The 27695-nt window shown below is 38.8% G+C and overlaps 1 protein-coding gene across 1 annotated transcript; it reads right to left on the bottom strand.

The window, feature by feature from the left end:
• Positions 1–5956: 5956 nt before the first annotated feature.
• LOC149992379 (dynein axonemal heavy chain 14-like) lies at positions 5957–27076 on the bottom strand. Its single transcript, XM_090263163.1, is given in 10 exon segments — positions 5957–6211; positions 11061–11192; positions 12404–12548; positions 15400–15462; positions 18323–18435; positions 18691–18777; positions 21327–21457; positions 23210–23375; positions 25525–25654; positions 27000–27076. Coding segments are annotated over 10 exon segments (1299 nt in total).
• Between the last annotated feature and the right edge of the window lie 619 nt (positions 27077–27695).

The raw sequence follows: 27695 nt of genomic DNA, 5'->3' as shown, positions 1-27695 counted from the left end.
ATATCAATTCAAGATGAATCTTATAGCTAAGAATAAAGCACACATCTATAAATCTTCTCGAAGAAAATATAGGAAAAATCTGTGTGACTGTGAGTTAGACAAAGAGTTTTTAAATACAAAACCAAAAGCATAATCTATGAAAGGAAAAAAATTGATAAGCTATATTTTATTAAAATTAAGAAGTTTAGCTCTGAAAAAGAATGAAAGGATAAAGCACATACTGGGAGAAAATGTTTGCAAATTGTTAACTGGTAAAGAACTTGGACCCAGAGTACATATAAAGACATCGCACTCAACGGTAAGTATAGTGAGACAGGCTGGATTCCCGAGGCTTGCAGAAGAAATCAGATAATGCACTGGGTACCAGCCTGCACTGGAAAGAGGGTCCGTCCTCTGAACACAGCAAACTGTCACAGTGAGACTGGAGATGAGGCAACATTTAAGGAGCTGCAAAGGGTCTTATTTCAAGATCTTTGTAAGACTCAGATTGTGGAGAAGGGATAAATTCATTGGTCAGGCTAGTCATTACCACGTAATTTCAGATTTTGTACGTGCAACTGGAAAAGAATAAAAGTCTATTTGAGGTGGAAACGATATCTTTGTTTTGCTATAATATATAAGATATTGCTTATTTAAGCCTCATAAAATTTTGTAGTACACTACTAAAAAAAAAAAATCCAAGCTTTCTCTATTTTCCTGATTCTATGGTTATGTGTATAATTCCCCCATCCTTAAATAATTCCAAATTCACATTGATTGTTCCCAAAGAGTGTGAACTTATGTATCCTAATACACCTTAATGTCTGCCACATCCCTGGGTAAAAGCATGAAATGCCTAAATTTAAGAAAACATTGAAGAGTATGATGTATCTAATTAAACATTTAAAATACTTACTTATACATTTTTCAATATCAGCCACCATATTTTGAATTTTTATTGAAAACTCCAATCTGTTAGGAGCAATAAAGAAATTTGTAGGGAAATCCAAAAGTCTAGGAGAAAAAAAAAAAAACAGTAAAAGCACATTTCAGAACAATGCAGTAACTAACATATAAAATATAATTACTTATAATTTCAAAAATGTTTACTACTTACTCATCATACATATCTTTATTCTCAAAATCAGCCATGACATCTATATCTGTTAGGATCCAGTGAAAGGAACAGAATAAAAAATTGATTAACATTTATATTGGCTAAATGACAAGTCGATAAGAGTCACTGCTTTCCAATCACCCTAAGAATAAACTGGAAAGACAGTATTCAAGCAGTCCACTCAACCCTACCCCATGCCCAGGTTCTGATTAAAGGATGCTCAGATGGAGTCCGAGAGTCTGCATTTTCACTGGCACCCCAGGGGCTGTTCCTCCTCGTGAAGGGGGTCCTCAGGTCCCCCTCATGATAAATGGTATGTGTATTAAGATAGAAATGAATAACGGTGTGATCACTCTCATAGGCTGCAAATGATCTGTTAAGTGTAAGCTTACTTTGAGCATCCTGTAACATTTATAAAAATCATAACCTACTAAATGATAGTACATAAACTACTACATTTTCTCTCACTTGTTAATTTCCAGCTGTTAGGATATTTCCCTTCATTCCTTTTTATTATTTAATTATTTATCCTTATCCGATGACATTTTTCTCGCAGCTTTTAGAAAGAGGAAGGGAGAGAGAGGAACATTGATGCGAGAGAGAAGCACTGACCGGTTGCCTCCCATACCCACCTGGACTGGGGATCGAACCCATAACCTTTTGGTTACAGGATGATGCTCAAATCAACTAAGCCACACTGGCCAGGGTTCCCTTCATTCTTAATAGTCTCATTTGTCTTACCTGAGAGAATTTCTTCCAGGCTGTCGCTCACTTTTTTCTGTTGCATCACTGGGAGCTCATCACTTGGGTGTTTTATGACAGAACTGACTTTATTTTTTGATATTTCATCTTCTTCACACATCACAGATTTTTCAGAGTACTTATCAGGTTCCTGAAAGCTTTCTTTAGAGTCTTCTGAAGAATCGCTCTCAGCAGGAATTCTCAAGTGTAGATTTACTTCAAATACCGGTGCATATATTTTTCTCAAATTCTTATCCACTTTAATGCTATTTAAAACCTAATTTAACATACAGTTAATGTATTGTCACTGGAACAGTAACCTAAGAGAACATTTCATTTAGGATAGTACAGACCTAAATTTTACAAGATAAACAATAACTTCAGGTGTAACTGAATAACATTATATTACCACATAACTGGTATTTGCATATTAAAATAAATTAATGTAAAATAAATGATATACTCCAGTATTCCCCCATCAAAAAAAAGAAAAAAAGAAAGAAAGAAAGAAAGAAAAAAACAGTTTAAATGGATGCCAGAATGGCCACATATTAATCATTGTAGAGCTTATTAAAAATACAAATTCTTAGGCCCTATCCCAAGGACTGAGTTATAAAGTCAGGGGCAGGGCCCAGGAAGCCGAATTATTTAGAAGCTGAACAGGTGATTCTATTGTGTACTCAGGTTCAGGACTTACAAGCCAGGAATACATTTCAGATTCATTACTACAGGTCCTAACATGCACATACTGGTACAGGCATCCCTACTGAAAAACAACAGGAGTACTTTAGGTATAAATACATTATGAACATAAGTAATTGCTCTTGGGCGCTGGCTAGGCATGAGTTCTCAATGTACTGATCCCTCACATCCCATAAAAATTCATTGTAAACTTATGGAAAGTAGATTGAAGAAATATACACGAACTATATTATGGTGAGTTCTCATAGAGGGAGGAAGATTGGTTAAATATATGGAAAGGGAAGAAAAATAAAATAAGACAAACAAGAGGACTTGAAAGAGCTGACAGAAATAATGTTCCATGAACTAAGAGGATGATCAACTCAGGGGTCTGATCTGATCTCTTCAAAAATAAAAAAAGTATAATAAAAGAACAAGTATAAGAATATGTAAAAATTTAGCATATGGTAAAGTTACATCTTAATTACCTGGAAGAGGATTAGTCAATAAATTATGTTAGTGTATTTGGGGAATACTATTTTAGCTTTCTTATAACATGTACACCAAAATAAATATCAAATAAAAGTAGTATTTAAATGTACAATAGAAAAGACTTTTTGCTCCATTGTATTGTCTTTCTTTGTCAAAAATAAGTTGACTGTATTCATGGGGTTCTATTTCTGGGCTTTCTATTCTGTCCCATTGATCTATTTGTCTATTCTGCCACTAATGAAACACTATCTTGATCACTGCGGCTTCATACTAACTCCAAATTAGGTAGCGTGAGCCCTCCAGCTTGGTTCTTATCCTTCACTATTGTGCCATTCTGGGTCTCCTGCCTCTGCATATAAACTCTGGAATCAGTTGGTCCATATTCACAAAATAACTTGCTGGTATTTTCACTGGAACTGCCCTAGGCTGTATTTCAGTGCCTAATTCAGTGCCTGTTAGATAGTGAGGACACAATAATACATGAACAAAGGAACCAAAGGAGAGAAGTGTAAATACAGCTTTCTATGGTGGGAGTAGGTGTGCAGGTGTGTGGAGCGTGTGTGTGTTTGAGGTAAGAAATTGTATTAATCATGAGTCACATTTTATTTTCAAAACAACCGTTTTACTTATTTTTCATTTATTCGTTCATTAAAATCTATGTTTGTATTTTTCAAAGACCATTTTACCTCATTAATACTAGTTCCTGTTTTTACTTCTGTCTTTTGAACAGAAGTAGCAGGTAAGTTTGAATTATTAACAAGTTCTTCATAATCATTTGTTATCTTTTCAGTAAAAGCATACATGTCCTTGTATATTCTGGATTAGGGAATGGAAAGACAAAAACGTCTTTTTAAACTCATATCCTGTTAACATCCACAATACGTAAATAACTAGACATTCCTCCAAAGAAATATGGCCAATAAATACACAAAAAGGTGCTTAGCATCACTAATTGTTAAGGAAATACAAATCAAGACCACAATGAGCCATCACTTCACACTAATTAGGATGGATTTTTTTTTTTTTTTAAGGAAAATAATAGTGTGGGGAAAGTAGAAACCTGGTGCTTTGCTGGTGGGAATTAATATGGTGCAACTTCTGTGAAAAATGGGATGGAAGTTCCTCAAAATCTTAACTGTGGGATTACCGTATGATCCAGCAATTCCACCTCTAGGTACATAAACAAAAGGTGTGAAAACAGAGACTCCAATGGACATTTGCACATCAATGTTCTTCACACCATTATGTGAATATCCAAAAGGTTAAAATAACCCAACTGCCCATCAGTAGGTGAATGAAAAAATGTGGTATATCTATACAATGGAGTATTATTCACTCTTAAAAAAGAAATTGATACATGCTACAAGGAGGAACCCTGAAAATCTTATATTAAGTAAAATAAGCCAAACACAAAAGACAAATCCTGTATGATTCCACTTATAAGAGATACTTAGAACAGGTAAATTCATTGACACAGACAGTACAATAGAGGCTCCAGGGGCTTGTAGGGGGCTGTGCACAGGAAATGAGGAGTTCCTGTTTAATGGGCACAGAGTTTCAGCTCAGGACAATGAAAAAGTTCTGGAAGTGGATGGGCTGATGGTTACACAACCCCGAATGTACTTAATGCTGCTGAGTTACATATTTAAAAATGCTAAATGCGTGTTGCTTATGTTTTACTACCATGAAAAAAGGGATTATAACCTAGATGATCTGACTCCACAAAAAGAGGTACTTGAACCACTACCCATGTATTCCTCCTATTAACATTAACAAATGTATGCAAGACATGCTGTATTTTTCAATGAGCTATAAAGTAATATACTAGGACCGTAACAATGGAAGAATATATAGGAAAAGTCTAGAAGATATTATCGTAAAATAAGAAATTGTATATAAGTGATGGAATTTTTGTCCTACAAATTTTCTATAATATAATGAAAGAATAATAATTTTTAAGAAATTATGTTCAGAATGAAAAACTTTTCCTAAACACACACAAACACACACACACACACAACAGCTTTAGAAGAAATAAAATTATAATGTGTTATCAGTAGGCAGTTTTGTTTTTACACAGGTTCAAGTCCTGGCACTGACTCACATCAGGTATGAGGCCTTAGCTAAGTGAGATAAGCTCTGTGGAGTCAGTAAAAAATTAGAGAAACAACATATTCATTTAAGGTTCTTCAAAATTTTATGAATTGATATATTGTAACTCTTTAGTTATGATACTAAAACTTTGATTTGGCTGAAATGATATTGCCAAATCTTGACAGTTCGTGTATAATTATAAGTATCCCACAATTTCAATTCATATTCCTTGCTTCACAAATTACAGTAGACAGATACACTTGTGGAAAAATAAGAAAAGTCCTTTAAAAAAACAGTGGTGTTTGAATAGAAGGTGAAAATATTTTGTATCCAATAGATCTTACAATGAAATTAACTCAAGTTCAATTGAACCTATGGTTCCTTTTAGAATCACCCTTCTATCTTTAAGAACTAGCTCTGAACTTTGAAAACACTATATCTACACATAGAATTGCCATATGTAGAAAAGAGAAGTACAGAACACCCAGTTAAATTGGAATTTCAGGCAAACAATAATTTTAAGTATAGGTAATATTGGGACATACTTATACTAAAAACTATTGTTTTTCTGAATTTCATATTGAACTGGACATCCCATATTTTATACGGCAATCTGACATATGCAGAATATTGAAAAAAACACTGGGAAATTTTCTGAAATTTTCTAAACAGTATGAAGTAAAGTACTACCAGATACTAAGTTCAGATAATTGTAAAAATTGAATACATACAATTAGCTATAAGGAGAATTTTCAAATTTTAACTTCAATTATTGGATATCTCCTCCATAAGTGGCAATCAATATTTACAGCACTTTGATTACAAACTCCTTTTATAATTAAAAAGCATGACTTACTTGATGAGATTTTCATTCTTTTTTTCCACCGAGAATGGCATTGTAGCAGAATTATTAAATAACTCCAACAGCAGCGTGACTGCCGCGCCCATGAGCTGGCAGATGAGTTCCTGAAATATGTAGTCAACCAGCATCAGAAACCTCAAAATTGTATTTAAGAAACGTCGATATTTAGGCAGCTTGAAATGCGTTCTGCCATCTTCAGAGAACTTTGACTCAAAATATTCTCTAATTTCTTCCTTTTCTGCCACCTACAATTCAATCAACAATTGAGGGACAAGTGATGACTTCCTAGGTTAACACAGCATGGTTTCTAATTAGTATTTTCACTAATCTAAACATAACACTGGAACCAAACGTAACAATTTCCACTAAAGCGTTACGTTATGCTTACACTGTGATTAAACGTCGGTCAAAAGGAAAACAACTTGTGTTCTGGCCTATGAAGTTTGGTGTCTCACTTATAAAAACATGTGACTTTAGGACACGGGAACAGGAAGTACATACTCGTCAATATCTAGTGTTCCTATGCAGGGGGACCCTCCTCAGATACACCGAGAGTTATCAGTGGAGGAGGGTCAAGTGTAAATATAAGGATGCCTAAAACTCAGTCCAATGCTGCCTCCTGCATGCCTCCCGTATGCAGCCCGACTGGGGATGAACCCACAACCTAGGCATGTGCCTTGACCAGGAATCGAACCTGCAATCTTCCTGTTGACGGGATGACTCCAACCAGCTGAGCCACACTGAACAGGGCTAGACTTTTTTTTTTTTTTTTTAACACATATATGCTACATAATAACAAATTTGGTGTTAAGATTTTTATATTTAAGTATAATTATCTCTCTTAAGACAAGTGATTTAGTAGGTCAGTGGGGAATGGCATGTTTTGATCAGAAATGCGGGGTGGCTTCAGAACCATCAGAACCAACAAACACTTCTAAGCTGTGGTCCTAAAAATGATCTGGAAGTTACCCAAAACGATTCCTTTTAGACACACAAACAATTACTGATGGACCTTTAAAAGTCTAAAAATACTTCCAATTTTTATTCTTGTACTGGTTATTCACGCTCTTTAATTTTTGCTCCATCGGTAAGTAGGATCCTTTTCAACTTGTATTCTAATTTTCAAAAACATGATTGCATTAGCTTTTGATGTTGCCTCTCTTCATGTTTCATTTTGTTCATTTGCATTTTCTTTTTTTAAATTAATTAGGTCAGTTGTTCACCAGTTTGGAAGTTTTTCTCCAGTGCTGGCTGCCTGGCTGGAGGAATGGTTACCAATGGGATGAAGTTCTTTACTGACTCAATAGTTGCGCAAAGAAGCTGGGCTAAGGAAAGACAGAGTACATAACTTCTATACTAGTCATGGGCACAGCCACCCTGAGATACTAATTTTTAATAGGCTGTGTTTTCATTGAAAAGTTATATTTTCCAAGAAGTGCTCTGAAGACTTTACGTGCATAATGCATGAATTTTTAATTGGTAAAATGGGCAGAGCCTATTAATTATTCAAAAAAAGGTTTTTTAGCACTGGTACTAAAACAGTTTTAAATAGCTTAATATGTGAGTGTTTCAGTGCACAGATCATACAGTGTTAGGCCTGGTGTTTTTATTAAACGCAGGTGATGCTGATGAAGACTCTGACACTGGGTAGGCTAACCTATCCCCTGTCACCACAGGGTACGATTTGGGTAGGGCCTATCTCAATTCTTGCTCGAGGTTCACATCACTGTTTATGGCTCTCGGTTCCCATTCCATCTGTTCTGAACCTGCGATGTATTCCTCCAGAGTCAGGCCGTCGCGATCTGCCCAGAGCACTTCCCACCCTGGCTGTACTTCAGAGTCACCTGAGTGGCTTTTATCGCTGCCTGGGCTCTCACATCAGAAATTCTCATTCAGCTGGGCTAGGGTGGTCCCAGGCACCAATTGCTCATGAAGAGCCACCCAGGTGATTCTAGTGGGCAGCCTACCTGAGAACCACTAGCCTCGAGTCTGGCCACAGAGTAGCTGCACATTTCCGTTTTAAAACTTCACCCGAGATGGCAGTGGAGGGGGCGCCAGCGTCCACTGCCAGTCACCTGTGACAGGCCCGAGCGGCCGCTGCGCTGCATGCCGACGCCAGGCCCCCGCAGCTTCCAGCGCGCCCGCAGCTGGCCTGGCCCTCGCTGCTACGCGGGTGTCCCCAGCAGGCCCCTGCCACGGCATGGGCACCTGCAGGTGTCCCAACGGCCGAGTGTGTGCACAGCACCAGTTCCAGCCGCCACCACCACCCGCCTCGGTCCCGAGCCACTGGACCTGGGGCCACTGCTGAGGACCCCAACAGCCCTCGCAGCCACCGTGGGCCCACCGCAGTGCTTCCCAGCGACCACACAGCTGTCGCTGCTGTGGTCCCCAGGAGCCTGAGCCAAGAGACGCACACCCCTCACAGGACCTGCTGTCTCCACACAGCTCTGCACTTGGCCCCCTGCACCGCTAGACCCAGGGTCACAGGGCACCCCAGCATGTCCCACCCACAGGTGCAAATCTTCCCTTTCTGAAGTCGGTCCATACAGCCTGGAAGAGATGACTGTTTCTTTAAATGCACACACACCCATGCAAGGCTACAGGGGTCACAAAGATCAGGGATTCATACCCCCACGGAAGGAATATAGCAAACCTCCAGGTTAGCCCCAGAGAAATGGATATCCAGGAATTACCCAGCAAGGAATTCAAAATAGTTGTCCAAAAGATGCTCAGGGAGCCACAAACACGACCTATCAGGGATCACTTTGTAAGGTACATAAATGTCTAACCACTATGCTGCACACCTGAAACTAATATAACATTGAATGTCAACTGTAATTAAAATGATTTTTAATTAAAAAAAAAACAGAAATTATCCAATCAGAGGAAAAAAAGAAACAGGAATGAAAAAGAGTGAAAAAAGCCTACATAATCTATGGGAAACCAACATAAGTATCAATTTGTGAATTACTGGCTTTCCAGAAGGAGAATAGAGGAAGCAGAGGGCAGGAAGCTCATGTAAAGGAAATGGCTGCAATCCAAAAAAGACCCACATAGCCAAAGAAATCTTGAGAACGAAGAACAAAGTTGGTGGTATCATGCTACCTGGTATAAAAATAGGCACATAATCAATGGAACAGAATAGAGAACCCAGAAATAAACCTACGCCTTTATGGTCAATTGATCTATGACAAAGGAGACGAGAATAGAGAATGGGGTAATTACTGTCTCTCCAATAAATAGTGTTCCAAAAACTGGTCGGATACATGCAAAACAAACAAACAAACAAAAAAAACTAGATCATTTTCTTATACCTTCGTCGTCGGCAGCCGTCCGTCTCGAGAGACGATGGTGTAGCTTCTTAAGAGTCTATCTGCACCGCCGAGAATGGCTGTGCAGTCCGACTCAGGAGTGACACAGTATCTGTCTCCTCCCGTGTTGAATCGACACCTTGCGATGACGCTGGAGTGTCCTCTCCAGTGAAGCTGAAGCTACAGAGCCTGGGCAGGGTGATATGGAGGGTCTGCTGTTGCCCATGCAGCAGACCCCCCCTCTCTTCGCAGCTGAAGGGTCCAAGGGAAAGACGGAGTCAATACAGCTTGGCTTCAGGTGCGCCGCAGGAGTTGCCGGTGTTGACTACAACGTCAAACCGCCTTAGGGACTCCGGCTCCGGATTTTCTGTCGGGGTTTACTCCCTTAGCCTTTCCCCTGAAGAGGTATGCCGCAAGGCAGCGGAGGTTTTTTGGAGTCAGAGTTTTCCTTCTCTGATGTGCCCTGACTGGAAGATCGAACCAGCGACACTTAGCTTGCAGGCCGACGCTCAATCCACTGAGCCAACACACAAGAATAAATACAAATGGATTAAAAACTTAAATGTAAGACCCAAGACCATAAAAGTCTTAGAAGAAAACATAGGCAGTAAACTCTGTGACACTGCTCTTAGCAATATATATATTTGGTATCTCTCCCCAAGCAAGGGAAACAAAAGTAAAAAAATAAACAAATGGGACTCCATCAAACTAAAATGATTTGCACAGCAAAGGAAACCACCAACAAAACAAAAAGACAGCCCTCTGATTTCAACAACAGGATTGGCAGTAGGTCTAATAAATCCTTATCAGAAATTGATTTAAATGGAAATGCCTTAAATATTTACGAGCAGATCCTGGTGACACTGAATGGGAGAAAGCAGGGTGACTGTAATATTTCGCTGTATCTTAGTGGCCTAGGTTCTTTTGTTAATACCTTTTTGATTTATGCTATCTGTGGCCAAATTGTCCCGGAGTCTCCTACATATGACTGGGCTCAGGGAGGTGAGGGGGACTATTGGGAGTAAGAAAAGGAAGAGGCTTTATTTCATGGACATAAAATCTCTGCACTTGGTCCTCCTGTCAACAGGCCTTGCTACCCAGGGTCTATCAAAAGTTTAATTCAGAGAAATAACGTGAACGTTAGTTGAGGGAGACCGAGCCCATTTATTTCTCCAGAGAGCCTCAGATATCCTCCTGGATCCAGCCACGCCAGCAGAGGGGGCCAGTGAGTCCATCCCTAGGTGATGGCGCATCATCCCTTCCCAAGCGGCGTTGGAGAATGTCTTGTGTCCTGTCCTTTCCTGCATGGGGAAGCTATATCAAATCATCCTGTGAAATGAGTCATAGCCTACTGGGCAAGAAGGTTTTGAGGACATTGCTTGTTGTATTATTGAGTCCTTTTTATAAAATACTTAGGGAAGTTTTAGCTCATCCAGTCATGTTTCTCCTGAGCAATGAGTTTTTGTCTTGGGGACACTGAACTTTGTAACAAGTTGCGTTTGCTTTTATGTCAGCTCGAGTTCTATTTTAAGCATCTGGAAAGTATATATGTAAATATACACAATGATTTACACACACACACATACATTTGCATTCTAAGCAGCATTTGGGGAAATCTCCCGTGCTGTACCTTGTAAATGCGCAGCACTAGGCAGTTGGCTAATGAACCACCTTTTGTCCCTCTGCCCATTTCCAACACTTTCTCCAGGGGTGCAGTTTAGAGCAATTGCTTTAGTCAGTACATAAACGCCGATAAGTGGAGAAGATAAAATTAAAGAATTACCTTTAAAATTGTACTTTTCACTTCTGAAATAGCTTGACCCCTGAGAGCCTGAAGTTGTTTCAGGGCGTGGGCAGCTTGCTGCATCTGTTCTTCACAAAATTCATCGAGAGAATATGTCCGAGAGCTGTCCAGCTAATTAAATTGACAGTGAGTGCCGAGTGTGCAAAATCAAAATTCATTTACAAAAGAGAGAGAGAACACATTTCGGGCATCTTTTCACGTCATGAAGAAGAGCATATTTTATACTTTCATTTGTATGTTATGCTTTGTAGTATACTGTCTGCCTTATTTATTTTTCATATTCAAGCACCCATAGTTAAATATAACTAAATCTTGATAAAAGATGGAAAAATACAGTATTTTAATTGTAACTTAAATTAAGCCAAAGCAAAATAACTCAAGAGCCAATGTATTTTTTGAAATATCCATGAACCCAAGGGGAACTAACAATCCCAGGAATTGCTTTGCCTTGAAGTCCTAATTATTTGTAAAACTTAAAAATATCAACACTAAATGTAGAATAAAGAGGTTAAAATTAAATATACAACTAGGTAAAAATTATTCTGAATTTTAACCTTTCAAAGAGAAAGATGAAGGGTAAAAGACATGGATGACAAAAATAATAAAACTGATGTTAAAAAAATGAAAAAAACTAAGTTCTTGATTTACAATATTAACTTTATGTGTATAGTCAACACGACTAATTTTTGAACTGATTGTCAAATTTGTAACTTGTCCAAACCTTTTTCCTATTTCTCTTTCTAGGTCTAGAAGACTATAAGTTTTCTTTTTTAGCATCTCCCTCACACAGTGGGTAAGTAAAGCTGCTAGAATCCTGATCAATTGTATAGTAAACACTTAAAATGTATACCTCTATATACTTTTAAAACTATTCCATGTAAATTAAATTATTAAGAAGATCACCCTTTCTTAGAATTGTGGAACAGGAGAATTCATAAATTTAAACCTAAACCTCTGAGTTGCAACTTAATATAATTTTTTCGACATGCTACAAACTGAGGGAAGATTAGTTAGTAACTATCAATTATGTATTAGTGATAACCAATTATTTTAAAATAATATCACACATCTGGAGTTCTGAAAATAAAGAAGAAGCCTCATAATAGAAATGAAAGGGAATTATTTATAAGAAATGTTAACTATTAAAAGTGACTACCTAAGGGAATAATGTCCCTCGCAGGTATTTTAGAACAGCAGTTATCCATAGGGATAGCTTCCTTATGGATCTAGGTATCTGTATTCCTTTGGTTCAAAGCCCCATTGTTCTTCCTCATTTCTACACACCAGTACTAGTTTATAGTAAGTAGTACACTTCTACCCACCTTTACCAGGCATATGGCAGATGGATTATCCTCATGTTCATTATTGTTTTTGGGATGAACTGCATCTTCACAAAGTCCCTTTATGTAACACAAACAGCCTTGAAATAACTCGTCAGCCAGAAAAAGATGACGGTACAAAAATGACCTGAAAGTTAAAAATTTTCCACAGACTTGCCTCTCTCCTTCAAAAGGAATGAAGTTAATTTAGCGATAACTAGTATAATCGGTTTCATATGCCTATAGTTAAGATGTATTACGTCCTTCACATTTTAAACCACACTGATAAAGACTGTAAGCCTTACGGGTTTTGTCCGGCTGGTAATGCCGAAGGCAGGGTTTTGGTGCTGGGTGTGCCAAGTAAGAACGAAACAGGAGGGGAACGAGTGATGATGCTCTCTTGTTATGCCACCAGATTCTAATGATTTTGAAATAGTAGAGAGTGATATCCAAGAGGAATCATATTTCCCATATTTATTAAATTTAAATAACTTCTCTGAAAACCTACATCCTAAAATAGAGAGAGGCCCTTTTCTTTTCTCTGTCCCTTTCTACTGGTGTGACGGTCACCACAGTGACCCAATCACGTCTAACCACACTGGAAAGAGCAGAAGGACAGACTGGAGGAGAAAAATAGAGAGGAAGTGGTAATAACGCTATCACTTTAATAAGGGGAAGTTGTTGAGGGAAAGCCAGGCCTCTGCATTAAAGCCCACTCAAATCCATCGACCACTAAGGCCAAAGAGCTGCTTTCTAGTTTCAAGGAGCAGGTGAACTACTGCCTGGCAGGTAGTAGATGCTAAACAAATATTCTTGTATAACAAAAAAAGACAGGCCAAAGACTGGGAACAAATATTTATGAACCACTTCTCTAACAAAGAACCATATATCTAGAATATAAAAGGAACTCTTGAAATTCAACAATATAAAGACAAACAACCCAAAGAGAAAATGTACAAAAGATGTGAAGAGGTATTTCACCAAGGAAAATATACTGGTGGCCAATAAACACATGAAAAGATAGTCAACATAACTGGTCATATAAATTAAAACCACAATGAGATATTACTACATACCTCCAAGAATAAATAATATAAAATAAAAAATAGTAACAACTCCAAATTGCAGCATAAATATGGAGAAACTGACTCCCTTATACATTGCTGCTGGAAATGAAAAATAGCATGGTCACTTTGCAACACTTGGGTAGTTTCATAAAATCTAAACATGCGATTGCCATACGACCCAGCAATTGCACTCCTGGGCATTTACTCCAGAGAAATAAAAGCGTATGTTCACACCCAAACCTGAATATGAATGTTCATAGCAGCCTTATCTGTAATAAACAAACTGGAAAACACCCCGGCGTACTTCAACAGGTAAACGGTTAAACAGGCAGCGGTGCATTCACATCATGGACAGCTACTTAGCAACAAAAAGGAACAATTTATATGTGCAGCAACCTGGATGAGTCTCCAGAGAGTCGTCGTCGTCGGCAGCCGTCCGTCTCGAGAGACGATGGTGTAGCTTCTTAAGAGTCTATCTGCACCGCCAAGAATGGCTGTGCAGTCCGACTCGGGAGTGACACGGTATCTGTCTCCTCCCGTGTTGAATCGACATCTTGCGATGACGCTGAAGCTACAGAGCCTGGGCAGGGTGATATGGAGGGTCTGCTGTTGCCCATGCAGCAGACCCCCCCTCTCTTCGCAGCTGAAGGGTCCAAGGGAAAGACGGAGTCGATACAGCTTGGCTTCAGGTGCGCCGCAGGAGTTGCCGGTGTTGACTACAACGTCAAACCGCCTTAGGGACTCCGGCTCCGGATTTTCTGTCGGGGTTTACTCCCTTAGCCTTTCCCCTGAAGAGGTATGCCGCAAGGCAGCGGAGGTTTTTTGGAGTCAGAGTTTTCCTTCTCTGTCTCCAGAGAGTAATGCTAAGAGAAAAGAGTCAAGCCCAAAGGTTATGCACAGTATGATTCCATTTAGATAGCATTCTTGAAAAGACAAAATGATGGAAATGGAGAACAGGTGAGCTCTTAGCACAGGTTAAGGATAAGGTGAGAGTGGGAAGGAGTCACTGGCCTGGTTGTCATATTTTACTCTAGGTTTGCAAGATGTGACCACCGGGGGAAACTGGGTAAAGGGTACACGGGATCTCTCTGTATCATTTCTTACAACTGCAGTTCAATCACAATACAGTATTTCCTCACCTATCGCGGGTATTATGTTCTAGACCCCCCCGCCCCCCGCCGCCGTGATAGGTGAAAATCCGCGAAGTAGGAACCTTACATTTATTTTAGTATTTATACATATTTTAAGGCTTTATAAACGCTTCCCACACACTTACAAACCATTCCCAGTCCCTTATTGACCTTTTCCACACTTTTATAAACACTACATATGTTCTTAAACATATTCTACACTCTTAAACCTACATAACTTTAACATACATATACAGTACCGCAAAATCCCGCAATATAGCGAAAAATCCACAATAATTAAATATAATATTTTTTAAAATCCCGTGATAGTGAGGCCACGATAAGTGAACCGCAATATAGAGAGGGGCTACTGTAATCTCAAAATAAAATGTTTAATAACAACAATAGCAACAACACTTGGCTGCTGGATAGCCTACAAAATAGAATTAACTGTCATCTAGCTTGGATTACATCCCCTTTTTGAAAGCAAAAAGTTAGATCAAATGACCAAGGATTTCAGCATAGGTTCCTCACAGCAGCATGATTTCCTCACAGCACGGAACAGTACACGGGGATATACAGCAAGTGTTTATGACATATATACACATTTACACACACATACATTTTGTTTAATATACAAAAATATTGTCTTTAAAAGTTAGATGGATTAAAATAATAAAGGTTATGGAATCGACTTTCTAATCACTGAGTGGAAGTTAATTTATATCTCCTTCCATACTGCATCTTTCAAATAATGCTTCCTGTTGAAATTTTTTAAAGTTTATTGCATATCAAGACGTACCTGCTCTTGTCTGTCTTAATTCTTTTAACATTCAATTTCCAAGTGACAAATGCTTTATTAATTCTGAAAAGAAAAATACTTCTTACATTCTATAGTCATAAATTATAATTATATAAAATAAATGTAGTAAAGGCTTAGTAATACTAAAAAATTCTCTAGAACAAGTCTCATCCATATGAGTTACCTAAAGCAAATACGAAACCCTATCACTTTTCTCCCAAATGATCAACAGGATATAGAGCAAAATGTAAGTGAATGTTATTATAATTCTCTTAGGTTCATGATCAATTTACTTGCAACGTTCCAATAAATATAAAAACTATACAAACATATTATTTTCCCTTATACATTTATTGGCTCACTACTTTTAAAAGACTCATATTTCAAGAAAAGTCAAGACTCAATTTTCAGGGATAATGAAAAGGTACCTTAATAATAAATCGTTGTATAGTGGTAAGTAAAAAAATTAAGATAACATATGTCATTTTGATAATTTAGCACTTCTGTTTTTAAAAAATTATTCATCATCCTTAGCTTTCACTCATGAAATAGACGCGTTCAGGTGTTTTTGCAAATCTGCCTCAGCTGCTCTAAGCGCGTTCTGTCCCTTGTGTGGGCTTGAGGGACTAGTGCCTGTCACAGTCTCTCTCCGCAGCGTTTCCACCTTGATGGAAACACTCAGATAAACACGGAGATGTGTTCTGATACTTATTTGCCAAAGTGAGACTCCCTCTCCGGCCGGTTAAGAGCTGGAAGGAAAAGAGAAAATGATGGCAAGAGGGGCACCCCAGGGGCCAGCCAACCAGCCAATCTTCGGGGCGTCAGTGGCTGGTTTGAATTTAAGAAGCCTGAGCCTTGTAAGCGGCTCAGAAAGCATCTCAGGGTGTCATTCCAACAGGCACCCGTGAGGCCTCAGAAATCAGAAATGCCTCAGGTAAATCTAGGAACGTGACCCCAAATCAGGCTCTAAAGAGGTATTTTAAACAAAATCCTATCTCGCCTTAATTGAGGCCCATCGACGCCAGGTACCTCAGGACTTACAAGAGCCCTGGAAGCCCCATGACTTCCGGGGGAACCCCAGGTGTTGTGCTGAGTGTCTGCCCCGGGATACAGCACTTCTCCCAAAAGTCTCAGGAGGCAAAAAGCTAATGACGATGCTGAAGCTGTCCCTGCCCTGTACACACGCCTTGCCCGCTTTAGTCTTTAACACTTCATATGTATTTCATTTTTATTTTTGAAATGTCTCTTGTTACAGTATTAGTGATGAAAGCTTTACAAAATACATTAAAAATAAAATAAAATAAATCTGTAAGTTTTAAGCTGACTAAAATTTAACTTATATTTTTCTTAACATGAATAAAGAAAAATGAATGATTTTCACTGAAGCCAGATATCCTACAGAAAGATGATTCTTGGCCCGATTCCAATTAGGTTTCAAAACTTTAGTCCATAAAAATTATTTAGAGCAGAATGGACCCTGACGGTTTATTACAAGGCAAGGATAACAATGGAAAGTCCAACACTGACCAAGTTCAAATAAACACAGAAAATAATCCTTTGAGTAATATAAGCTGATAATCCAGAATCAAAAACATCCAACTTTACTACCAGGGTCTGATTTACAAGGATGCAGCTGCCATATATATATTCTGTAAAAGAAGCCTCTCAGAATTGTTACTCATTTATGCTGCATGTGACTTAGGGGCCAGACAATACCCAGCTACCAACCTCTTCAATCCTTTGGTCACACCACTTCTACCTTTGAATATACCCCAACCTTGTTCCTGCCTAAAACTTTTGTACTGGCTTTGTGCTCTCAGGGACTCCTTTCTCTCAAGACCCCACATGGATGCATCCTTTCTATCAGCCATCCTACTTAGAGTATCAACACACACACATACACACACACAAAACTGTTTTATTTTCTGTCTTACATATCTTTCTGGCCCTTATCAGATAAGTAAATAAATAAGATCATTTCAGATACTATCTCCCTCCATAGACTGTAAGTTCTATAGGTACAGAGGCCTATCTGCAGGGCCCATAACTGTGGAACAGAAGAGATACAAAGAAAGTATTGCTCAGTAAATGAATAATTTCTCTGTCACACCATCCATTCACTTCTCTTCCCGCAAACTTCCTCAGGTTCTTAGTTATTTCAACTATTTATAATATTAAATGTAGCAATTTAAAATACTATTTTTTTCTTTTCCTAGTCTCCAGCAGGTAGCAGCAGACCACAAGAAAAGATAGACATTAGAGAAGAATTCTAAAAATTTTCTAAAACTAGATACAAACACGAAAAGAACAACTGTTTGGGGCTACTTTGTGAAGGATCAGAGTCTCAGGAGTCCTGATGTGATGTGGTGTGATATGAACTTAGAACCAGACAAACTTTTAAATGATCACCTTGAATCAATAAGCTGCCCCACGTTCCCTAGTTCTGTTTTATTTTCCTTTGTGATAGCTCACCTCCATCAAATGTTCTGCATATACAGTATATGGATTTTTTATTATCCCTCACCCACTATAATCTAAGTTCTTTGAGAGCAAGACAATTATTTGATTTGTTCAACAGCATCTAGAATAATGCCTGGTTTGTGGCAGACACTCAATAAGTACTCATTTAATAAATTAAATGCATGAAAACAAAAGGTAAATTAAGGTCATTATAGTCCATTTAAGTCTGCTTGACTTTAAGACATCTTTTTCTTACAATATTTTTCCAAGAAAGATGAAGGAGTTGTAATACTTAAGTTGGAAAGCTCCCTTTATCTAAAGTTTTTTCATGGACTACCCCGTTTCTTCTGTAATTCCCCAGAAATATGATGTTACTGGAGGAGAACCCAGATGCCATCCAGCTGATCACTGCTGCAAAAGGATCATTATTACAAATAACTGGTTTCAGTTCCATTCATCTCACCGAAAATCGGAAAATATCTTGAATTGCTGTAACAAATAGTAACATCTCCTTTCTAATAGCCACTCCAGAGCAGGTGTGAGTTCTACTTCTTTTACGCCGCCTGTTTTGGTAAACTGGAAATACAAAGCACAAAAACGTAACTTCACTTCTGAAAAAAGAAGAGTGGTATCTTCAAGAAACCAAGAAACCAAGAAAGCCTGTCTTGGCTCAGAACTACTTGACTTGATAATTAAGCCTTTTCTCTGTCTGCCCTTCGCCACCCCAGCTACCCCCGAACTTGATTTCCCTTCACCATATATTACCTTTGACACAACTGAAGCAGAAATGGTCCAAAATTCTTTGCAATGTCTAGCTCTGTGGGCAGAGACTACCTGAAGATCATATGGATTATAAAAGACTTTAGGATTTTTCCGAGGAAGACAATATAGGAATTCTCCATCATCCTGCAAAGGTTCCTGAGATTAGAAAAAACTTTAAAAAAAAAATTAACTTGACCAAATCAAGTAGTAAAATGGCCGAACAGATTACTCAGGAAATTAAAACAATGTTAATATAGATTAAAAATAATATCATTGAGAAAAGCTAATACCAAACTGTGTCTAATCAGAGTTCAACAAGATCTATCTTAAGATTTAATAATTTAATTTTCATTCTTCTACATAATGTGGTAATAAAACATTTGTGAAAATTGACTTGTATACTTACTAATGCATGCTTATTAACCACAAAAAACTTGACAATAATACCTTTCACATATATGCTATGCTTCCAGGAAAGCCTTCTGCCAACAAGGGAAGCCTTTCGAGTCTATTAAATTTAGTATTTCTTTTGATAATGATGGTGGTTTAGTATAATAGCTAATATTTGTCAAGTAATAAATATTTAATGAATAATAAGTGTTTCACATACATATCTTTATAACCACAGAGTTTTTAATGTCTTTAATCTCTTAAATGGACCTCTTAACTTTAATCTCTTAAGTGTAGTTCTTTTTAATCTCATTAAACAGATACAGAAATTAATATTTGGAGAAATTAGGTAACTTGAGAAAAGTCACAAAGTCAAAGAGTGGAAAAGTAGAGCTTTGAGTACATGTCTGGCTCTAAACCTACGTTCTGAGCTACTGCAAGACACGCTAAGGCCTCTCCCTATGCAGTGAAATCACTGAGAAATCAGACATTCCACATTAAGTTTTCAAGTGCAATTTATTTCTTTGAGCTCTGAAACTTCTAAATTTTATTGATAAAACACTACAACAAAGTTTAATTTAATCTTTTCTGGATAATTAAATTTTATAATGCAAGAACATTTATTTAAAGAATGATGCCTTCAGAGGCTGTTGAATTGAGTAACTTAACAGCTTCTAATCACTGTAACTTTGAACTTTGGATCCAGTTTTACTTTCTAAAAAGAAAAACTCATCCTTAAAGATGTTATTGTTTCTTCTCAATTGTTTCAGCTGTTTCATTTTCTTATTTCGACTTCTGACAAGGTGTGTACCTAGAAACCTTAAAAAACAAGTCGAACAGCTGCAAATAAAATAAGTACCCTCTGAGTGATGATGGATAGATAGTACATGGGATTTTTGTAGCTATTAGCCCCTTGTGACAGTTCTGCTCTAAATTATGTGTCCAAAAAGTTGGGAGTATGAGAAACTTAATGCAGACAATATTCTAAACAGATCATATGTATAATTAAATAATTCAACTGTAGAAGCATAAGAATAATTTGTTATAATTATCCTTCTCAATGAAAAGTGAAGTTTCGCATATTCTCAATTCTTTCTCCACAAATAAAACACACCTTTTTAGAGTCCAAGGATATTACATTCATGAACAGCTATGGTTGTTTTTTTTTTAACTACCGTGCCCAATAGCTGCCAGGTACCACGCCACACACATCACCTCTCTTAATTTTCAAAGCTCTCGAAAGTAAGTATTATTATCTCCATTTCAAGGTCTAGGAAACTAAAGCTCAGAGGTTAGGAACTTGCCCAAAATAACACAGTAAGTATAGAAACAGAGATTCAAAACTAGGGGAGTCTGATCCCATTATGTATGTACTTTCGTTTATACGAGCGCTGCCCCTGACCATGACCAGACCAGACGACATTGCCTCTCATGGTAAAGCAGGGACCAGCAAACTCTGGCCGGTTTACAGGAGCACGGCCACCCCGTCTGTGTGTTGTCTCGTGCCGCTTTTGCGCCACAGTGACAGAGTTGAGGGATTATGACAAATATCATAGAGCCTGCAAAGCCTAAAATATTTATTATCTGTCCCTTTTCAGGAAAAATTTGCAGACCCCTGGTCTAGAACAGCGGTTCTCAGTTGCGTATTGAAATCACCCGAGAGCTTAATAAGATACAGGTTGCTGAGCCCCAGCCACAGAGCCTCTGACTCAGAAGGTCTGGGTGGGGATGGGAACAGGTGTCTGGGCAAGTTCCAAGGGGCTGCCGGGCTGCCGGCCGGGGGCCTGCACTTGGAGGAACCCTGATCTCAAAGTAGGAAGAGGTGAGCCTGTTCAGTCCTACATCCTGTATAAGTGAGGTCACAGGAAGCAGACCTTAGCTCTTACCACGGGCTGTACCCTGGCCATGTGACGCGGGACAAGATAAGGTTTCTCTGAAGAGGCTAATAGGTGAGGAGAAATGGAAGGGATAAGGAAATGCAAAGATGGGGAGATTAAAAAGTCAAGTACTAGGAAGTAAGAGAGGGAGAACAACTAAGAAGTACTGTTAGGATTTCTTTTTAAATCACACACAAAAACCCCTGATACACAGGCACAGAAGTAGATTCAAATTTCAGGCCCATGTCTTATCTGTTCTCCATTCTTTAAATAAACAAAATGAAATGATCTCACTTTTCATTAGCATTCACCATGAGATAATTCCATATTAACAATAATATAGAAGATTTTAATGTATATAATAATTAAAATAAAGATTAAGATACAGTTTCAAATGTTAACTTTTATAGTACAAAACTGAATAAAAGTGAGTAATACCTTTAGAATAATCTTCTGAACTGCAGTTTGGGGATTTCCGTATTCTGAATTATGGTATGGTAACGTTGTTTGCCAACCAAGCTTTTCTCTTAGCCTAATAATGTGTCTTATCACATCATCATCCTCTGGCTCTGGTTTAGAACATTAAAACAAGATCCAATATAAGCGTGAATATGGGCATCTGTTAAGAGTAATGCATAATATTCCAAATATTTCTACACAGAGAGAAATATAAGTGGTAACTTACACTGAAAGTCTACACAGACTATATAATTGGGGGAGAAAATATAGCTTAAAAATTCCATTTTAACTGAAGCTGGAAGGAAGAAACAATAGTTTTCTACTTAAGAAAGATTTCACAAAAGACCTAATTACACAGGTAGTTAGCAAGAAGACACTAAAGAGAAACTGGCTGGAAGGATTTTCCGAATAAAGGCCTGAGTTGGGCTGAGGGCTATAGGATTAGAAAAGAAGGGATGGCTGTGTAAGGTGCCAATATTCTCCCTGAGAAAACTCATCCAACAGACACCTTTCAGACCACATCGGTCTCGATCTCTCAGCGGCTACTTTTTACATTTAACATTTTTCATAGTTTTTAAAAAAATCCTAAGTACTTATGATTTACCAGTTTGTCTTCATGGGACTATAGATGCTAAATAGGGAGGCACATTAAAGAAATATAAGCATTAAAGAATTTTTATTTATCTGGCAGCCATTAAGCCTAAATAGTTGCTCTTTCTTACGCTGATACCAATTTCAAAACATAGAACAAAGTGACAAAAAGACTAAGAATTCTTAACGCATGTAACAGTGACTCTATTTGTTGCAACGAGACCCACAGTATTAGTTTCCGGAATGCATTACAAATTGCCACAAATTTAGTGGTTTAAAACACTACACATTCTGTGGGTGAGGAGTCTGGATAAGGTTTTACTGGGCGCTCCATTGGGGTCTCAAAGGCTACAATCAAGGTGCTGGCTGGGTTGGATTCCTTTTTGGAGACTCAACTGGGCAGGGATCCTTGCGTCTGCAGGTGTCCTAGCTGTTTGCTTCTTCAAAGCCAGCAGAGGAGAAAGAGACTCTGGAATGAGTTTGCTAGCAGGTCAGAGTCATCTACAATGTTAATCGCAGGAGTGATAGCCCATCACCTTTGCCTTATTCTATGGGTTAGAACCAGTCACGGGAACTGCCTACGCCCAGGGGAGCGGATCCAACAAGGGCATGAACGTCAGCACATTCCTGCAGGTTTTGGGCTCTCTGAGGCACTTATAATTATGAGGATCTTTTCTTTTCTTTCTTTTTTTTTTTTTTTTTATAAAGAAGCCCAGGTAAGTGAGGGGCCCTGAAGTTTAAGCTTCAATAGCTTTATGATACATCTGCCCTGGATCACGGTATTTCAGTGAAAAATACAAAAGCTTTTGTTTTCCCTATAAAACTTAAAATCTTAATACAAATGAGAATTTCAGGTATAGAAAAAGTACAAACTGGAAAATGCTAGTAGAGGAAAATCCGTTTAAATGAATTATTTATTTGGGGATTTCAACTCTATGTCAAAGACAAAATTATTCAATAGAAGGATAACATAAAGTTCTACTGAAATAAAACAAAACCATCAAAGTTTATCTTATTTCTAGTTCTATAACCATAACCTTCAGAGATTTGTCATAATTAAGAACACAGTCATTGAATAATCTGTCAGGTTTTAATCTATTGATATTTTAGGTTTTCAAAAAGACAGTAAGCAATTGTTCAAGCAATCAAACACAAAATTCAGTAAGACTGTTTCTTCTGAAATCATTGTCCAATATAAGCAGACAAAACCACAGACTAACCTGAAAGAGCGGAGTGTCTGCTAAGCAAGCTGGGTCAGTACTGCCACATACCTGTTCTATCATACGATACGCGCCGTGTCCCCCTGGCTTTTAGACAAGCAGGAGTTTGATCTTTTTTTTCCTTTGATTTCTTTTTCTCCTTTTGGGGGACTGGTTCTGGAGCAACATCTTGAGTGCTACTTTCTTGAAGGTAATCTGAAAATTAACCCGTCATTAACTGAATAACAGGTGTGAGCTATAAATACCACAGTAATTCCAAATACCAAGGAATAGAGTTGATCGTTGTATCATTATAGTATTGACACAGGCTCTGAGTCAAAACACCTTGGTTCTAAGCTCACTTCGAAGCTTTACCACTGTTTTGTGATTTACTTTGGAAATTACCCGTCTGCCTTACTTTACTCACCTGTGAAATAAGGATTGTTACAGTAAAAACCTCATAAGGTATTACAAGGATTAAATTAGTTAATATGTTTAAAGCACTTACTGAGATAAATGTTATTGATTTTATTATTACAAAATGTGAATCCTCATGTGACATATATACCAAAACCATTTTTATTAACTGTAATTTGGTAACTGAGCCCAGAAAAAGTTCAGATACAAGTGCAGAAAAGTAACATAGGACCTATTTCTCATTCCTTCTATGACTCACCTTTCTGGTGGATTTTCAACACAAAAAGAATGGGGAAATTATTGAAAACAGGGTTTCTCAAAAGCAAATAAATTTTACTTTTTCTGCTCATTGATATAACGAATATGTAGTGCACCGCGCTGAGCTGCAATCAAGCAGGTGATAAGACGCAGTAATTACAACCAAAACGAAATGAATACAAATGAAAGAGGAAATTCTACTTCAGCCAGAATCGTAATTGCTGGGCGGGGATGCGAGGAAGCCCGGGAGAATTCTCCGTTTGTAGGTCCTTTCCATGTCTTGTAAATAATGCTTCAGTGACCACGGAGGGGTAACATATCTTTTCAAGCTAGAGTTTTTGTTTCTTTGGATCAATATCAAGAAGTTGAACTGCTGCATGATATGGGAGACAGGGAGACGAGAGGGAAGATAACAGATGGGCCCTGAGCCCCTGAGGGTGTGGCCCAGAGGTGCTCCAGGACTGGGGCGCGGGGCGTTCCCTGCCGGGGAGGAGACACCGCTCCTCTGAGACAGGTGTGTCCTGCAGCTGGGCCTGGGGAGCTGGCATTTAATGCTACTGTTTGATTACCCCTGTTTTTAATTTTTCTTTTTATAAAGCAGGAGGCACAGTCAAGTAAGAGAGAGGCTAGCGGTGAAGCCGTGACGGTGTCACAGAGGTTGCGGTGCACGGGCGGGAGAAGCACGAGAGGGCACGTGAGCGGACACCGGGTCGCACTGGGCGCCCCACTGCGGCTGGAGACCGCGATCCGGGCCCGGGCCGAGCGGCGTGATCGTGTCCGTGTTCCGCAGAAAGGCCGGCTCGCCAGCCCCAGCGTGGATGCGGGGAAGCGGACAGGAGCGCTGATTTGAGCTGAAGAGGGAGAAATGGGGAAATGGAGGGAAAGGTACAGGAACGGAGTGGCTGGCCCCAGACAGAGCGGAGACCCAGGAGTAAGCCTTAGACAAGTGCGGCTACAGAGGAGCTGGAGAGAAGGGGATGATGTGGCTGAAAAAAAGGTACATATTAAAAATGGTCCACTTCGGGATAAGGAGAAGGGAGGAAGGCTTAAAAAATGGAGTTTTGTGCAGGCGTCAGCAGGACACTGGTAGAGAGCGCGACAAAGGAGGTCAGGACACGGCCGGAAGGCAGAGGGGACTCAGGAGAATGCTGGCCCGCCTTTAGGGTCTTGACCTCAAAAAGTAAAAAGAAAAGTTTTTTAAAAAAGAGAGATGATATCCTTGAAAGAGTGACGGGAATGGCAAATTGTTATAGGAATGTCAGATGTTCTCGGTGGTGGCAGTGATGTCACTGTTATTTTTAACATTATCATCAGTGTTTAGATTATGTTCCCCCTAAAAGACAATGTTTATATTAAAAGATATTGCTGATGGCGATGACTAATGAAATTAGTAAAGTACCAAACCTTGTGTTTTAAAAGTAGACTAGTGTTCCAAAGGGTCGCTGGTTCGATTCCCAGTCAGGCCTGGGGTGCAAGCCAAGTGCTTAATTGGGGATGCTTGAGAGGCAACCACACATCGATGTTTCTCTCCCTCTCTTTCTCCCTCCCTTCCCCTCAGAAAAGAATTTAAAAATAAATAAATAAAAATAAAAGTAGACTAGTGTTCCAATACATTTCACTTGTTACCTTGACTGAATGCTATGAAACTCCTTTTCATTTCTCTAAAAGAAAAGACAAATCAACATGCCTGGATAGTAATCATCTTCGTAAACTTCTCTTTTTTCTGCCTCCAGGGGTGCAGCAAAGGTTCTGTATTTCAATGTTTCCATTCCCGGCGTGTGAGTTGGTTGATTCTCTGATGGTGTCACACATCTGTAATTTTGCTTTTCATGTTTTACAAGTCTAATATAACACAGGAAAGAACACGCTATGGCTAACATTCTCTATAACTTCAAAGTTTACATCTTTATTCTGTACTTTACAATACCTATCCTTTCAAGCAGTTTTTGATAGGCACTTTGATAAGAAGATCTGAAAACATGAGGAGTCTATTTAAGTGCTAAATAGGCCTAAGTGATAGTATCATTAACATTTTAAAGCTGGAAGGGACTTAAGAATCCTCATCTAGTTTTAAAAGATGAAGAAAAATTATTCAGTTAAGTGAGTGGCAGAGTAAGGGCAGAATACAGTTTTCTTAAATTCAATGCTCCTGTCTTACCCTCCTTATTGCCATGAAATGGTTCATTTTCTCTTATCTTTTTAATTGCAGGTTTATTGTATTTATCTCCTTTTCCGACCCAGTACTGGTCACTGGGCCATGCGTGGCATGAGTCCACAGTCCACTGTTCAAACCACAGTCCCTTGGGCTTGTGTGTTAGGAGGTGACATGTGAAGACAGCTCCGTGTCCGTGGTGCTTCCTCGCTGTGTCTGGATTTCTCCCTGTTTCCCTCTGCTTGGTCAGTGTTGTTAATATCATCGGTTTGTCAATTTTATTGACAACTGTTGCCTTTGCTGCTTTTCTCTATTTTATTTTTGATATCTATTTTGTTGATTTCTGATCTTTATCTACTTCCTTCAACTTTCTTTGCGTTTATTCTGTTCAGTTTGTCCCCCCTAATTCCTCAAAGCAGTTTGTTAGCTCATTAATTTCTCAGGCTTTCTTGTTTTCATATAAGTTTTTATGACTATAAATTTCTCTCTAAACACCAAAATAGCTAAATTACGCAGTTTTCATATGTGTGACATGGTTAATGCAGTAGATAAAGATCCTTCCTTTTTTCTTTCTTTTACTATATATTCAGTTCCAAGTCTTTTCCTAATTCCCTTTAGGGGTCCTCCCTTCACCCAGGAGTTATTCATAAAAGTGTGTATTTGTTTTTCAGATATTGTTTCAGCCCCAAATGTATGGGGGTTTCCTACTGAACCTCTTGTGACTGATTTCTAATTTCTCCGTCTGCTCGGAGCCACCGTTTTCTGCCACCTTTTGCGTTCCTGGGATTTCTCAGTGGCGGGTTCATGTCTCATACCTGTCACCCCTTTCTCACTTTTTTCACAGACCCAAGGTTGGTCTGGGGGGAGCAGCCAGCAGCCAGTGCTGATTTGCGCCTCTCGTTAGGTCCCTCTCCCCAAGAAAGCAAGGTTTTCTATACTTCGGAGCTCTCGCCAGCCCTCACAGGACAGTTTCCATTGTCAGACTGACTTACCACTGGCCATATATTATTGAAACTTTATTACTTCGCATTTTACCTTGGTTTTGTGTTGCTCCTCTCCTTGTTCACGTCTTGATTTATTTTTGTCCAATCAATGGGAATATATGTTGCCATATTTTTTTTTTCCTGAATAAAACTACAAAGCACTGGGCTGTAAAAAACATTTTTAAATATAAAAGGTGATTTCACAGCTATGACTATTGGTATTCAAAACTACACATACAGTCCCCAACTTCTTGGTAGGCTTAACACCCCTAGTACCTTCGGGTGTGTCTTAGGTGTAAGAGAATCTTTAGACCCATCACTGTGCTAGTGATGCCTCTCAGGGAAGTCTTGGTGCAGCCTAACTGCCTCTCCCGGGTAATGTTTTCCTTCTTACAGTGATGAGTTTACATAAATACAACTCTAATTTACCTGACTGAAGATAATAAATTTTAAGATCATCTCCTCAGCGAAAATTATCAGAAAGAACTTAGGACCCTGGCCAGGTAGCTCAGTTGGTTAGAACATCATCCCCATACGCCAAGGTTGCAGGTTTGATTCCCAGGTCAGGGCACTTACAGGAATCAACCAGTGAATGCATGAATAAGTGGAACAACAAATAGATGTTTCTCTCTCTCTCTGCCTACCCTTCCTCCCTCTCTCTCTCCCTTCTCTCAAATCAATTATTTTTCAAAACAGGACTGAGGGAAGTCAACAGAACGGGCAGCCTGGGCTGCGGAACTCTTTCACC

This window comes from Furipterus horrens, unplaced genomic scaffold (genome assembly GCF_987537825.1).
Source record: "Furipterus horrens unplaced genomic scaffold, mFurHor1.1.pri manual_scaffold_15, whole genome shotgun sequence".
Classification (NCBI taxonomy): domain Eukaryota; kingdom Metazoa; phylum Chordata; class Mammalia; order Chiroptera; family Furipteridae; genus Furipterus; species Furipterus horrens.
This window is presented reverse-complemented; position numbering and strand designations above follow the sequence as displayed.